At 42.9% G+C, this 11,937-nt stretch overlaps 1 protein-coding gene across 3 annotated transcripts in view; it reads left to right on the top strand.

Annotated features, from left to right (window-relative positions):
- Positions 1-11,937, top strand: part of LOC307254599 (myosin IXB) — a 62,984-nt gene that overhangs the window by 39,337 nt on the left and 11,710 nt on the right. For 2 of the 3 annotated variants that reach the window (XM_080033043.1, XM_080033042.1), the window contains exons 5-18: positions 447-541; positions 2,911-2,973; positions 4,782-4,881; positions 5,235-5,335; positions 5,860-5,989; positions 6,088-6,177; positions 6,507-6,623; positions 6,724-6,858; positions 7,166-7,287; positions 7,432-7,573; positions 7,688-7,883; positions 8,862-8,940; positions 9,497-9,589; positions 11,127-11,240. In XM_080033043.1, coding sequence (XP_079889169.1) covers positions 447-541; positions 2,911-2,973; positions 4,782-4,881; positions 5,235-5,335; positions 5,860-5,989; positions 6,088-6,177; positions 6,507-6,623; positions 6,724-6,858; positions 7,166-7,287; positions 7,432-7,573; positions 7,688-7,883; positions 8,862-8,940; positions 9,497-9,589; positions 11,127-11,240 — 1,577 coding nt within the window. The remainder of the gene's footprint in view (positions 1-446; positions 542-2,910; positions 2,974-4,781; positions 4,882-5,234; positions 5,336-5,859; positions 5,990-6,087; positions 6,178-6,506; positions 6,624-6,723; positions 6,859-7,165; positions 7,288-7,431; positions 7,574-7,687; positions 7,884-8,861; positions 8,941-9,496; positions 9,590-11,126; positions 11,241-11,937) is intronic. The other variant, XM_080033044.1, reaches the window with a different exon arrangement.

Below are 11,937 nucleotides of genomic sequence, written 5' to 3'. Positions count from 1 at the left end.
GCTGGCCCGAAGGTACACTCCCAGATTGTGTTGCATCCAATAGCACCACCATATAAGGTTTGAAACTCAAAACTCACCAGTGAGATTCAAAACATAAACATTGAGCTGAAAGTCTTTTTTTTTATGTTTGTTTCAGCGGCCGGTGCTACAACAAAGTCAGCCTGTGTTTCTTAAGCAGCCAAGACTTAAAATCAGGCCTAATATAGTCTCAAAGGCTCTATTGTCAGGCAAACAGGCATGTTGTCTCCCTCTCAGTGTTTGATATTTAGCTTTATTTCACATATAAACCTCTTTTCCAAGCCAAACTGAGAGGATACACTGCCATGGCGATATTGCAATAACTCTTCAGAAGTTGTTTATTGATTTGAAATTGTTGTGGTAATGCACTCCATTTTTGATATCCTTAAACTCACCTTGTGTTTCTGTCTTCCCCTGTTCTCTGTCAGGCCTTCGGGAACGCCAAGACGGCCCACAATAACAACTCCAGCCGCTTTGGAAAATTCATCCAGGTTAATTACCTGGAGAGCGGTGTGGTCAGAGGGTGAGTTATTAACAGAAAATGTGTGTGTTTGTATTTTTTGTATGTGTCTTTGTGAAGACTTTAAACAAGCTGTCTCAACCCTGCAGTACGGCACCACACAGGGACCTTTAAGTGGTCCTTTTTTCTAATATGCAATCTTGTTCCTGCAGCTCATCATCAGGGACTTCTACCTCTCTATTACCTAATATCTTCCTCTTTGACTTTTTTATGGCTGGTCATGTGGACTCACAGTTTGTGTAAAGGCTGAAACTTTTAACCACTAGCGCTTCCTTCCGTTTTCTCAATCGTCAGAGTCTGGTTAGGAAATGCATCAGAGTCTGTTCGGCCGAGTCACTTCCTCATCAGGAGAGAGAAACAGCTGCTCAATAGTGTTTTTTAAAGACAGGAATATTTTATTATGCTACAATTGTGAGAGAGTTGAAGTTGAAGCGCTGCAGAACATCTTCAGTCTATAAGGCTAACAAGATGAGATTTCTAATGCTTGTGTGTGTGTGTGTGTGTGTGTGTGTGTGTGTGTGTGTGTGTGTGTGTGTGTGTGTGCGCACATGCAACAGTACTATACATATCATTTAAATGTCTGTGGGGACAGCTGCTCGAGTCCACAGTAAATGGGGATCCCCAACCTGATTATCCACTAATGGCACCAGGTCCCTTAAAGCTCTATTGAATTTGCTTATCCTAAGAGAAGTATGTAATCAAATCAGTAGGGAGGATTTTTTTTCTGTCCTACAAAGTGAACCCACTTGGAAATAGAAATAAGATTTAAAAAACGATGAATGTAGTCAAACCAATACACCGTGCACTGTATGTGCTAGTGTAGACCTCATTGAAGTGTTGGACTACCACCACAGCTCTGCTCTGCCGACCTAACAAAGGCTGCCTGTCTATCTTTCCATCTCCAGTGGCGTCCATTCAGACAGTCAATAGAAGGGATTAACAAAGGGAAGGCTGCTGTTCGACTGCTCTGCTTTCTGAGCGGATTGACTAACTGACAGACAGGATGTTTGTTCTCTCTCTCTCTCTCTCTCTCTCTCTCTCTCTCTCTCTCTCTCTCTCTCTCTCTCTCTCTCTCTCTCTCTCTCTGGCCTCTGTTTGGGTAAAAGTTCCTCACTGGGATCTGAGCGATTTAAAAGGAACACACACTTTAGAGGAGGTGTAACAAGGAGGTGAAGTGAAAAATGTCTGAGCATGTACTGTATGCTTTTGTGTGTGTTGTGAGACTTCAGTTACGCCCCTGGTATATGCTGACAGATATACTGTATAGTCAGTGTATCATAATAACCCCCCTGAAAATAAATAAACATTCATGGATGAGAGACATTGTCCAACTGCACTATTTACTGGAACTTATCCTGGAATGGGTCCTGGTTTGAAACGTGCTTCTTTATGTTTCCGAAGAAGTGGCATCAAGCAGTAAAAGCTCACTTGACCTGTATTCCGTATGTATTCATGGTGTTTCCAAATCCTTTGACACAGTCAACGCCTGCACTGGATGCCTTATCTGAATTTCTGTCCATTTCTTGTGCCACAAGGCTGTCAAAAACATCTTTATACATCTCAAAATCGCTTGGTGAAAATATAGTCTTTACCCTTCTAATTTATGGTTTTAAAGTATTTGTTGATTACTATTTAATTTTTTTTTTGTCTAAGCGTTGCTAATTAGATTATTGTGAGAAAAGGGACAAAGAGAAAGCAAACAAGTAGCCCTATAATGTATATGTATACACTTGTTTAAGTCAGTTAAGTTGTCTATAGTTTTGGCTGCAGTTTTAGCAGATGGACGGTGTTTCTCACAGCACAGCTCTATTCTTAGTTTGTCATGAGGTCTGGCGTCATCAATGTTTGTGCCTGACTATAGAAAAAACATCTCAGACTTATAAAATCTGATTTAGACAACTTTATGGCCATGGCCTGGTGTGGTGTTACCCACTGCTTATAAAAGTGCATATCTCGTGACTTCAGTGGTCCGAAAGCATACCTCTGCCCCTGCAGTATAGCCTTCCAGTCTCCTCCGTCCGTCTGTCCAAAAAACTATACAATAAAAAGAAAAAAGCCAAATTTGTGTAATTGCTGCTGTGTATGTGTGTTTCTATGTGGTTTGTTTAATGTGTTACCATCCAATCCGAACGCTGTATTCACTATTTGATTGTTCCGACCATCTGCCCACTTCCCCTACTGCCCATCCCCTCATTTTTTATTACTAGCCCACTTTCACATGTGACCTAAAAACACACAAACACAAACACGGACAAAGCTGAGTGACCTTTGAGTGTCAAGTGATTCATCCTCATTGTTTTTCTTCTTCCTCTTTTTTCATTTCCTTGTCCTCTTCTACCACCATCCCACCCCGCTTTCTCACTGTCTTTTAGGGCTGTGGTGGAAAAGTATCTCCTGGAGAAGTCTCGTCTGGTATCTCGAGAGAAGAACGAGAGGTGAGGAGGGGTAGGACGGGTCTTGGCCCTTGACCACCACTGACCTTCATGAGGCCCTCTATACAAACATGGGAAGCCTCTGATGGTTGGATATAAAGTTCAATCATGGCCTCAGTCTTCTGACTTCAAAGTCACATCTGCCTTAACTCACATATACGTACTCTCATTCAGACTAGATTTTGCAGATTAAGATATTCACCACCTAAAGGCTTGAATATGAACATATTGGTAATACTAGCATTAGCTACATGTCCGCAATATAATAAACGGAATAATTGCAACCGCTGACATCAAAGCAGACATGTACTGTACAGTATGGACACACAGTCATGATGGATCATAATAATATTGTTTGGTTTAGCCTGAATTTAAAAGGACTTTTTAGAGACTCCGATTTGTGTGTTTCTTTACTAACAAATGAGAGAAGAAAATCTCTTTCCTGGCCGTCAGTTCTGCGAGAGACTGCCCCACCTCCCATGTCGTCACTCGTTCTCCCTTGACATCACGCAACTAGCCTTTGTTACTCACTCTGACATTTACTACAGATCAGACTGCCAGCATGTTGCTACTTGTGTGACTAATGTGCAAACAAATCTTTTGGTCATGGTAATTGAGAAATAAAGTCAGACGGTTAAGGGGATTTAGTGAATCCTCCATTGTCGTTGGATGTCGTTTCATTTCCAGTAACATATTATTACTGATGAATTAGTCAAAAAAGGACACTGATCCTACTTGACTTTCATATAAATAATTTCCCAAGTAGTGATGGTTTAACTGTTCTTGACACAGGAAGACTTTTCTCTCACTACACGTCATCTTTTATTCTTTGCATTGTCGATTTAGTACAGATGAAGATGTACTCAGCATTCAGGGTGGTTAGTATGTGAAAGCCATAGGTGAAACCGCAGGCTTGATGCCTTGTATAAAACACACACTACAGCTGTTAAGAGTGGGAGGAACACTACTCATTCACATTTCCTGTGCAGATTTTCCCAGCTATTTTGGGGGGGAAAATACAGTTGCCTCCTATTGACAAGCCCGCCTCCATAACCTTTTAGCTACTGGCAGCCTGCACAGTGTACTATTAATCGCCTGTTGACAGTGCATCTCGCCTGTCTAGTCAGGGAGTGAGTCTCCTGTATGATGTCATTGTTTGTTAACGATAAGATTATCCCGTGTGCCTTTCTACCTCCTTGCCCACTAATAGCGTGCATAGTGGAAAACTGTTATCAACATCATTGAGCCCTTCTTTCTATTAGTGTTGACTCTGTTTATTACTAAAACTTCCCCTTATTTGTCACCATAAACATGAAGCTTACATCCACTGATTACCCCTACCCAGATAATTGAACAAACAAATGATGGATGCACAAATTACATTTAATTCATGATTTTTGTTTATCAAGAGTTCCTTTCAGTAACTATTTGGTGTGACTGAAGTTTATGTGTAGTACCAGCTTAAAGGAATTCCTCACCCATATGGAACTGGCGTTCTATCATTATAAAATCGCTATTATAATATAATGAATGAGGTTTTTCTTCCCGCAGTCTTTCCTCAGTCTTCCCTTGGCCCAGCTGTCCTCTTAATCATAACCCTACATTTTTACTAGTGTGATGTCACACTAGTAAAATGAAGGGTTAGACAGTGAGACCATAAAACACTCTTTCTGCCTTTTCTCAGGCTAGGATGAACCGATTTCAAAAATGTTTGCACATTTATACTACATAGGACCTCAGAGTTCAATACACCTTCATATTCCCACCGGTGAAGTAGGTCTTTAAAGAACGATGTGTGTTGTTTTTTCCAGAAACTACCACGTTTTTTACTACCTGTTGTTGGGAGCTTCAGAGGAGGAGAGGAAGGAGTTCAAGTTGCTGCCACCTGAAGACTACTTCTACCTCAAGCAGGTACAGTGCTGCGCCCCTGTGTCATCACATCCGGCAGGTTGTATTCTATCCACTTGGTACAGGCAGCCTGTTTTAATGTGACACTGTAACTCACTGAGGGTGGACTTTGTATTCATGAAGACTGTCACGCTTCTGAATAAGCTGCTGTATACACTCTAGGCTCACTGCGCACATGTGTCCTGCATGTTAATGAAGCAGTCTTTGTTCTCTCTCACACTTTTCATTCCCCTCTTTCCTCACCATCCCTTTCATTCACATCTGTTCCTCACCTGTTTGCCTGTCCATTTTGTGCTTCGTACGTCATTTATCTCACCTATATAAAACCCCACTGACTTGTCTGTCTTTCCTTGTAGCAAAACTTTAAGATAGAAGATGAGGAAGACCTGCGTCATGACTTTGAAAGGTTGCAGCAGGCAATGGAGATGGTTGGCTTCCTTCCCGCCACCAAGAAACAGTAAGCAAATCAGTGGCCATGTTGAGGATAGTCTGTGTAATGCAGGAAAGACTGTTCTTCCAGAAATGTTGAGGGTTTTTTGTTGAAAATTCCGTCTTCAGCAGTTTTCCCCGCCGTCCTGGAAGTGGAGGTTATTTAGGTCTGAGCAATGAGTCACGTTACCATGAATATAAATAACAACTGAGACACTTTTTAACAGTACAACAATAGCAGTATTGAATTTGCTAATGTAGCAGTAATAAAAGGTGGAGTCAGCGATTCTGGAGAATGCTTGCTGTGAAAGTCTCTTTCAGTCAAAATCAGTTAAGACTACCTGTACGTACTGTGTGTGCGCTGAAATAAATCCAGTATTAATACACAGCCTAGGCTCTATAAACGGGCATGTTGCTAGCTACGGTGGGCCCTCTTTGTAAAAATACCCTTTGTTTACATACTACGATGCAGCCCCATACAATGCTTCTATTCAGTTTACTAGTTATAGACTGTTGCTGTTACTTCATGCAACTTTTGTGACTGTGTTGCAGGATATTTTCTGTGCTTTCGGCCATCTTATACCTGGGCAACGTGACCTACAGGAGGAAGTCGACAGGCCGTGACGAGGGCTTGGATGTGGGACCACCAGAGGTCCTGGCCACACTGTCTGACCTGCTAAAGGTAACGTGTGCATGTGTGTGTTTGTGAGTGACGCCATACTTCACCACTGTGTCGGCTGCGACTGTCTCAGCATTAATCTCTATGGGCTTCCCTTTCAGGTTAAAGAGGAGCTGCTGGTTGAAGCGCTGACGCAGAGGAAAACAGTGACGGTCAACGACACACTGATCCTCCCTTACAGCCCCTCTGAGGTAAGCAGCAGCCATGGAGACATCTCTGCAACCTGGCATTACTATGATAGTATCCAATGGCACACTAATTGGTGGCTCTGTGTGTCTGCTCCTTCCTAATGCCTTTCTGCTTCTTTATTGAAACCACATCTACAAGTCTTCCCGTCAGTGTGTAAATGTTCATGTTATCCTTAGTATCTCCTTAAGCCCTCGTCATCCATAGCAATTGAATGCTGAATACAAAGCGCTATACAAAATAGTATCATGGTATCAATGGTATCATTTCTATTACGTAATGTTTGTGGAAAATTTTGTCACAACATTATATCATTCCCTCTCGTTCCCATCAGGCTATCACGGCCAGAGACTCCATGGCAAAATCTTTGTACAGTGCCTTGTTTGACTGGATTGTCCTGCGCATCAACCACGCACTGCTTAACAAGAAAGATATGGAGGAATCTGTTCCAGTAAGAGACAAACACACACAACAGCACAATAACAACAACAAAAATAATCTTAGTTTTAATGTGACAGAAGAAACACATTTTTCCTGGTCCTGTTTTTCAGTGCTTGTCCATTGGCGTCCTGGACATTTTCGGTTTTGAGGACTTTGAGACCAACAGCTTCGAGCAGTTCTGTATCAACTATGCAAACGAGCAGTTGCAATATTACTTCAATAATCACATCTTCAATCTGGAGCAGGTGCGTGGCCTTGTTCAGTTTATTTACCCTCCAAATCAGGAGTTTCTCCTCTGTGATTCAAACACACAACTTGTCTTCTCTGCTCTGTGTTTTATAATAATGATGTGTTAAACAGTGACTCATCCAAGGATTTCCTGATGTCTAAAGACAGAAAAGGTTGCATGCTAGACAGTACATGCTCATTTTTCTTAGCCTTGTTAAAATAGAAAGGGTATACTGCTGCACATTTTTAGCATACACATTGAGTATTTTTGGGGATTTCACCAGTGAGCTTATTCACCAAAATGTTCCGTCTTGCCTCATCCAGGAGGAGTACCAAGCAGAGGGGATCACCTGGCACAACATCGACTACACGGACAATGTGGGCTGTATCCAACTCATCAGCAAGAAACCCACTGGCCTGCTCTACCTGCTGGATGAGGAGAGCAAGTAAGGGCAGCCACAGATGACACAGTTTCATTCATGTCTTATGGTCGCCTGTAAAGACTTGAGTTTGTTTTGATTCAGTTGAAGCTGTCCTTTCATGTGCAACATATTTTCTTTTTCCTCCCCTCCCCGTGCCCTTCACCCCAGCTTTCCCCATGCCACAGATGAGACGTTATTGGCCAAATTCAAGCAGCAGCACCAGGGCAACAAATTCTTTGTCCCCACAGCAGTAATGGAGCCTGCCTTTGTCATTCGACACTTTGCTGGGAAAGTCAAATATCAAATCAAGGTAAGGAGGACAGTCAGGGAAGACACTAGGGAACACATGAAAACGTAGTTATTTTTCAAAATGACCATGACCCATTTGTTTTTTATTGTTGATGTTGATGTTTGATCTCACCAGGATTTCCGAGAGAAGAACACAGACCACATGCGTCCAGACATTGTGGCGTTGTTGCGGAGTAGCGACCGTTCATACGTGCGACAGCTCATCGGCATGGACCCCGTGGCCATGTTTCGATGGGGCATCCTCCGTGCCACCATCAGGGGCATTGCTGCTTTTAACGAAGCTGGCCGCTCCTGGGCCGCCAAAACTTCAGGTACATGATCGCTCACTGTCATTCTGAAATTATCTTTAAAGATTGAAGGTCCACAATCAGTTTTGGTCTGCTTTTTTTTTCTTTTTTGTTATGCAAATGCTAAACAAAGACTTGTATTGCCAAATCGTTTCCCCATGGCTTGACAAAGACAAAAGGCATCAGACTGGACTTTTTAATCAGTGTTTCAGGTTTATTTCAGGAGTTTCCAGAAGACATACAGAGGTACATGCTCACCCACAGTCTTATATCTGTGTGAGGGGGGTATCAGGTGTATTAATATCTGCAAATAGACATGTAGTCTCATCATCTGTGCAACAACAAGTCAAACACCCGTCCATCTATGGGTGTTTTCGTTCTTCCCCGTGACCTCAACCTTTAAGATATACAAACTCTGGTGAATACAGGCCATTTAAATCCACTACAGACTATTATTTGTGTGTCTTTATCAGTCAGTAGTATTGAAGGTAGGTTTCATTATGGTCAGACACATTATAGCAGATGTCACACACTAGCTGCTTTTGCTCCACTTGTGCAGCTTATGCCACAACTCCACAGAGTGCTGCAGTTCCTCTGCTCTGTAATTAGCCTTCCAGGTCAACTCCATACAATATGGTGAAATGTGAGGCCAGAGGCGATTCTGACATTTTCCGTGCAATTCTCAATCCTCCACACTATTTTGGTTCCCGACTGACGTAGGAGCCTTTTTATGTGGATTAACATGCCTAACATGGGGGGGTAGTGGTTAGAGCACCCTACCACGAGGTTCAGTCCTCCAAATCTGCCTAAAAAAAGCAAAAATGCCAAAAAAAAATGCAAAAAAAAAAGTTGAGACAAAACCCAAAGCAACAAATACTGATCAGCCTTTATATTTAGTTTTACCTGAAAGCCCACCTAAAGTACATACATTGCTTGGCTTGTTAATAGGGCATGTAAGGTGTGTGCTTATGATTTTCTTTGTTTTGTTTTGTTTGGTTTTAGGTGTTGTCCGTCCCACCTCCAGAAGAACTCCTTTAGGAGAGCTTCAGCGATCCAATGCCCCAATAGAAAAAATGTACAAGTAAGTAATTAACATTAGTGAATATATATTGAAAGATGTCTCACTCAGTCTTTGTTGTGTTTGGATTACTTTTCAATCTGTCAGGTCTGTTTGCTCTGGAGGAGTCTGTCTGCCATAGCAACTGCAGACGACAAAGCAGGCAGTTGTTTCTTTGTGGTTAATGACTCTGACTCTTTTCTTTCATGAAACACAGGACGATTTATTATAAATAGGATCCACATAAAATACAGTGCTTGTGAAGCTTCAACCTTTTCTCCACTTATAAACTACACATTAACATATTTCCTGCTCCTTGTTGAAGGTGAAGGAAATGTTGAAAATGGTCGGTTGAATTGTGGACATCCACAATTGTCCTGAGTTGCTGGGTGAGATGAGGCAGGACATAGTCAGATACTATAACTCTGTTCACCTGAATTACCATCTGACCTGAATCCATTAACACAGACACAAACACAGATGAATCCTCCTTCATCTCATCACAGTCACCCATATCCTCTCCACTTTTTGGTGACCTCGGTGTGTGTGCGGTTCTCTCCTCTCCCTCTCCCCTCCACAGACGAGCGTCTATGCTCGATTTCTACTTTGATCACTCAGAGGAGCGCCCTCTAGAGGCCTTCGAAGACATCTTTGCTAGCTATGAGAGTAAGAAGTAAGTGAATTTGGTGGACAGGAGTAAGGTATGAAGACATGACGCCAGGCATGAAGGAAGTGTGTTTTATTTTGGGCAACAGATATTGGTTTGCTCAATTTTTCTGAGTCTGCTTCCATCTAAAATATATTTATTATAGGTTTTACCAAAGAAGGTCCAAATGGTGCAATGTCTGCTTCTTGACATAATAGCAGTGGAGGAAGTGCATCACACCGATAAAACACAGTGCAACCAAGTTGCCCTTTACTTTGCATTCCCTCTATCCCTAACTGTATTCTCCATCTTTTTCTGTGGCCGTGATAATCTCCCTCCTCACGTTTATTATTCTTGCCGTAGATAGATAGATAAGCTTTATTGTCATATGCACCGTTACAGCACAATGAAATTTGCCTTTTCAGTACACACCTCTCCACAGGTGCCGCGCCCCTCTTAGAGCACAGGAAGGTGTTTGTACTGGTCCACTCTGATTAGCCACCAGGACAACGTACATCAACTGTGGAGCTTTGGAAGCACACTTGTATTCATACACGTACAGAGGCTCCAAACCAAATAGAAGAAAAAAAGAACTTGGAGAGTTTTCTCAGAATGGAAAACAAACCATAAAGAATATTTTTGGATTGTTGGGCCCTCTGAATCTCGACCTTAAACCTCCTGCTTTTCCAATCTAAATTTACTCGGTTGATTTATTACAGGCCAGTACCTGACCCGAGTTGAACCGCCAGGCAAATTCTTACCATTATTAATTCAGCCAGCAGCTGCCAGATCTGCAAAGATTGAGGTGTGGGGGTCAGATTCACTGGGGCTCATTTACTGTTTTTCGCCCATTCCTTCACTGCCTGTCCTCTGTTTTCATGGTCAGTCAAGGTAAGTATGGAAAAGAATTGCATGGACTAGCTCTGGGACACAGAAAAGTTCCCGCATTAACCTCACCAGACCCGGTGTCCAACGTGACACCAGACGCAATTAAAGGACACTTAAGCCCCACAGCCTCACTAGTAACAACTTACAGTCACACAAAGCCCGGCATGGAAACAGACCGACAACCTGCTCAACGTCAGCTCAGCTCTGCATGTTTACTACCACAGCGGCAAGGATTTGGGCATCCATACAACCCCTACCTGCTCAAATCTGTATGTGTGTGTGTGAGGTTTTTTTTCTGTCTAGAAGGGGATATGGCAGCATGGTTGGGTGGCCTAGTGTGTCTTGTGGTTTCCATGTACATAAACATGAACAGAGGGAGAATACATTTTGTGGGTTATTCTTCATGGATGAGCAGAGCATGACATTCCTCTTGATATCAGACCCCCAGCCATCCTGCAGTCTGTGTGTGTTTTTTTGTCTTGGGTAACCACGGTGGTGTCATTTCTTCCAAGGTGTATAATCACGCCCCACTTTACGTTTTATTTTTTCTTTCCTTCCTTCCTTTCCTTCCTCCTTTTGTCTGTTCCCCTCCTTCTCCCCTTACTCCCCCTCTCTGTCCATCTCCACACTCTGCTGGGTCTTTGTGTGTGTGTGTGTGTGTGTGTGTGGTGGTCAGAGAAATGCACGCAGAGATCATCAGCTCCATTAAGAACTTGCCGTTGGATGGTGAGGACCCTCGCAAGCTGCTGCAGTCCTGGGGTCGCCTCCGCTTCCCTCGACACGTCCTCCAGTGAGTCTGCAGACAGACCTGGCGTCAGCTCTCCTACAGAATCAGTCCAGTCTAGTTGGCTTAGGCAGAACATGCTCCTGTTAAAGTATTTTCACCAGCTTTTACTCACGGCTCATAAAACCATTTTATAGCAGTCACATTTAAAAGCCACTTTTCTCAACGGATCATTCTCATCCAATGCGCTCCTGCATCCTCATCAGACATTAGGTCTTTAGCTCTGTGGGTAGATACTATCTAGCTCTCTTGAAGGCTGAAGCTGAAATGCCTTCAATACCTTTTGTAAACTGCTGCATGGATATTATCTGGAGACTGTTCTGGCATGTGAGGTCTTGCGGAGCATCCAGTGTAAATATGTCCAGGTGGACTCAACGCATGTTACACTTTACAGTTCTGTATTCTGAGAAAACTTGAGCATACATTTAGGGCCCTTTTTTATACAGTGAGGATAGCAAGAGAACATGTCTGTCAAGGGCATGCTGAGTTTCCGATGGGCTGAGTCGCAGCAGCATCCCATCTCCCTCCTCTGTCAGTCATTCTCTCCCGCTCATTGGTGCCTTGTCTCTGCCCGTCATTCATTCATCTTCCAGGTGCCTCCCTGGATTCCATCACTGAACTGACATCGCATGAAGAAGTCACGCCGCCTGTACTAACCCGGCTTCACATTCTTCATCCACTATTTATTCCTCCCGCTTCAGGC

This window comes from Ammodytes marinus (genome assembly GCF_949987685.1).
Source record: "Ammodytes marinus genome assembly, chromosome: 8".
In the NCBI taxonomy this organism is placed as follows: domain Eukaryota; kingdom Metazoa; phylum Chordata; class Actinopteri; order Uranoscopiformes; family Ammodytidae; genus Ammodytes; species Ammodytes marinus.
Note: the sequence above shows the minus strand (reverse complement) of the source record. Positions and strands in the feature narration are given on the sequence as shown.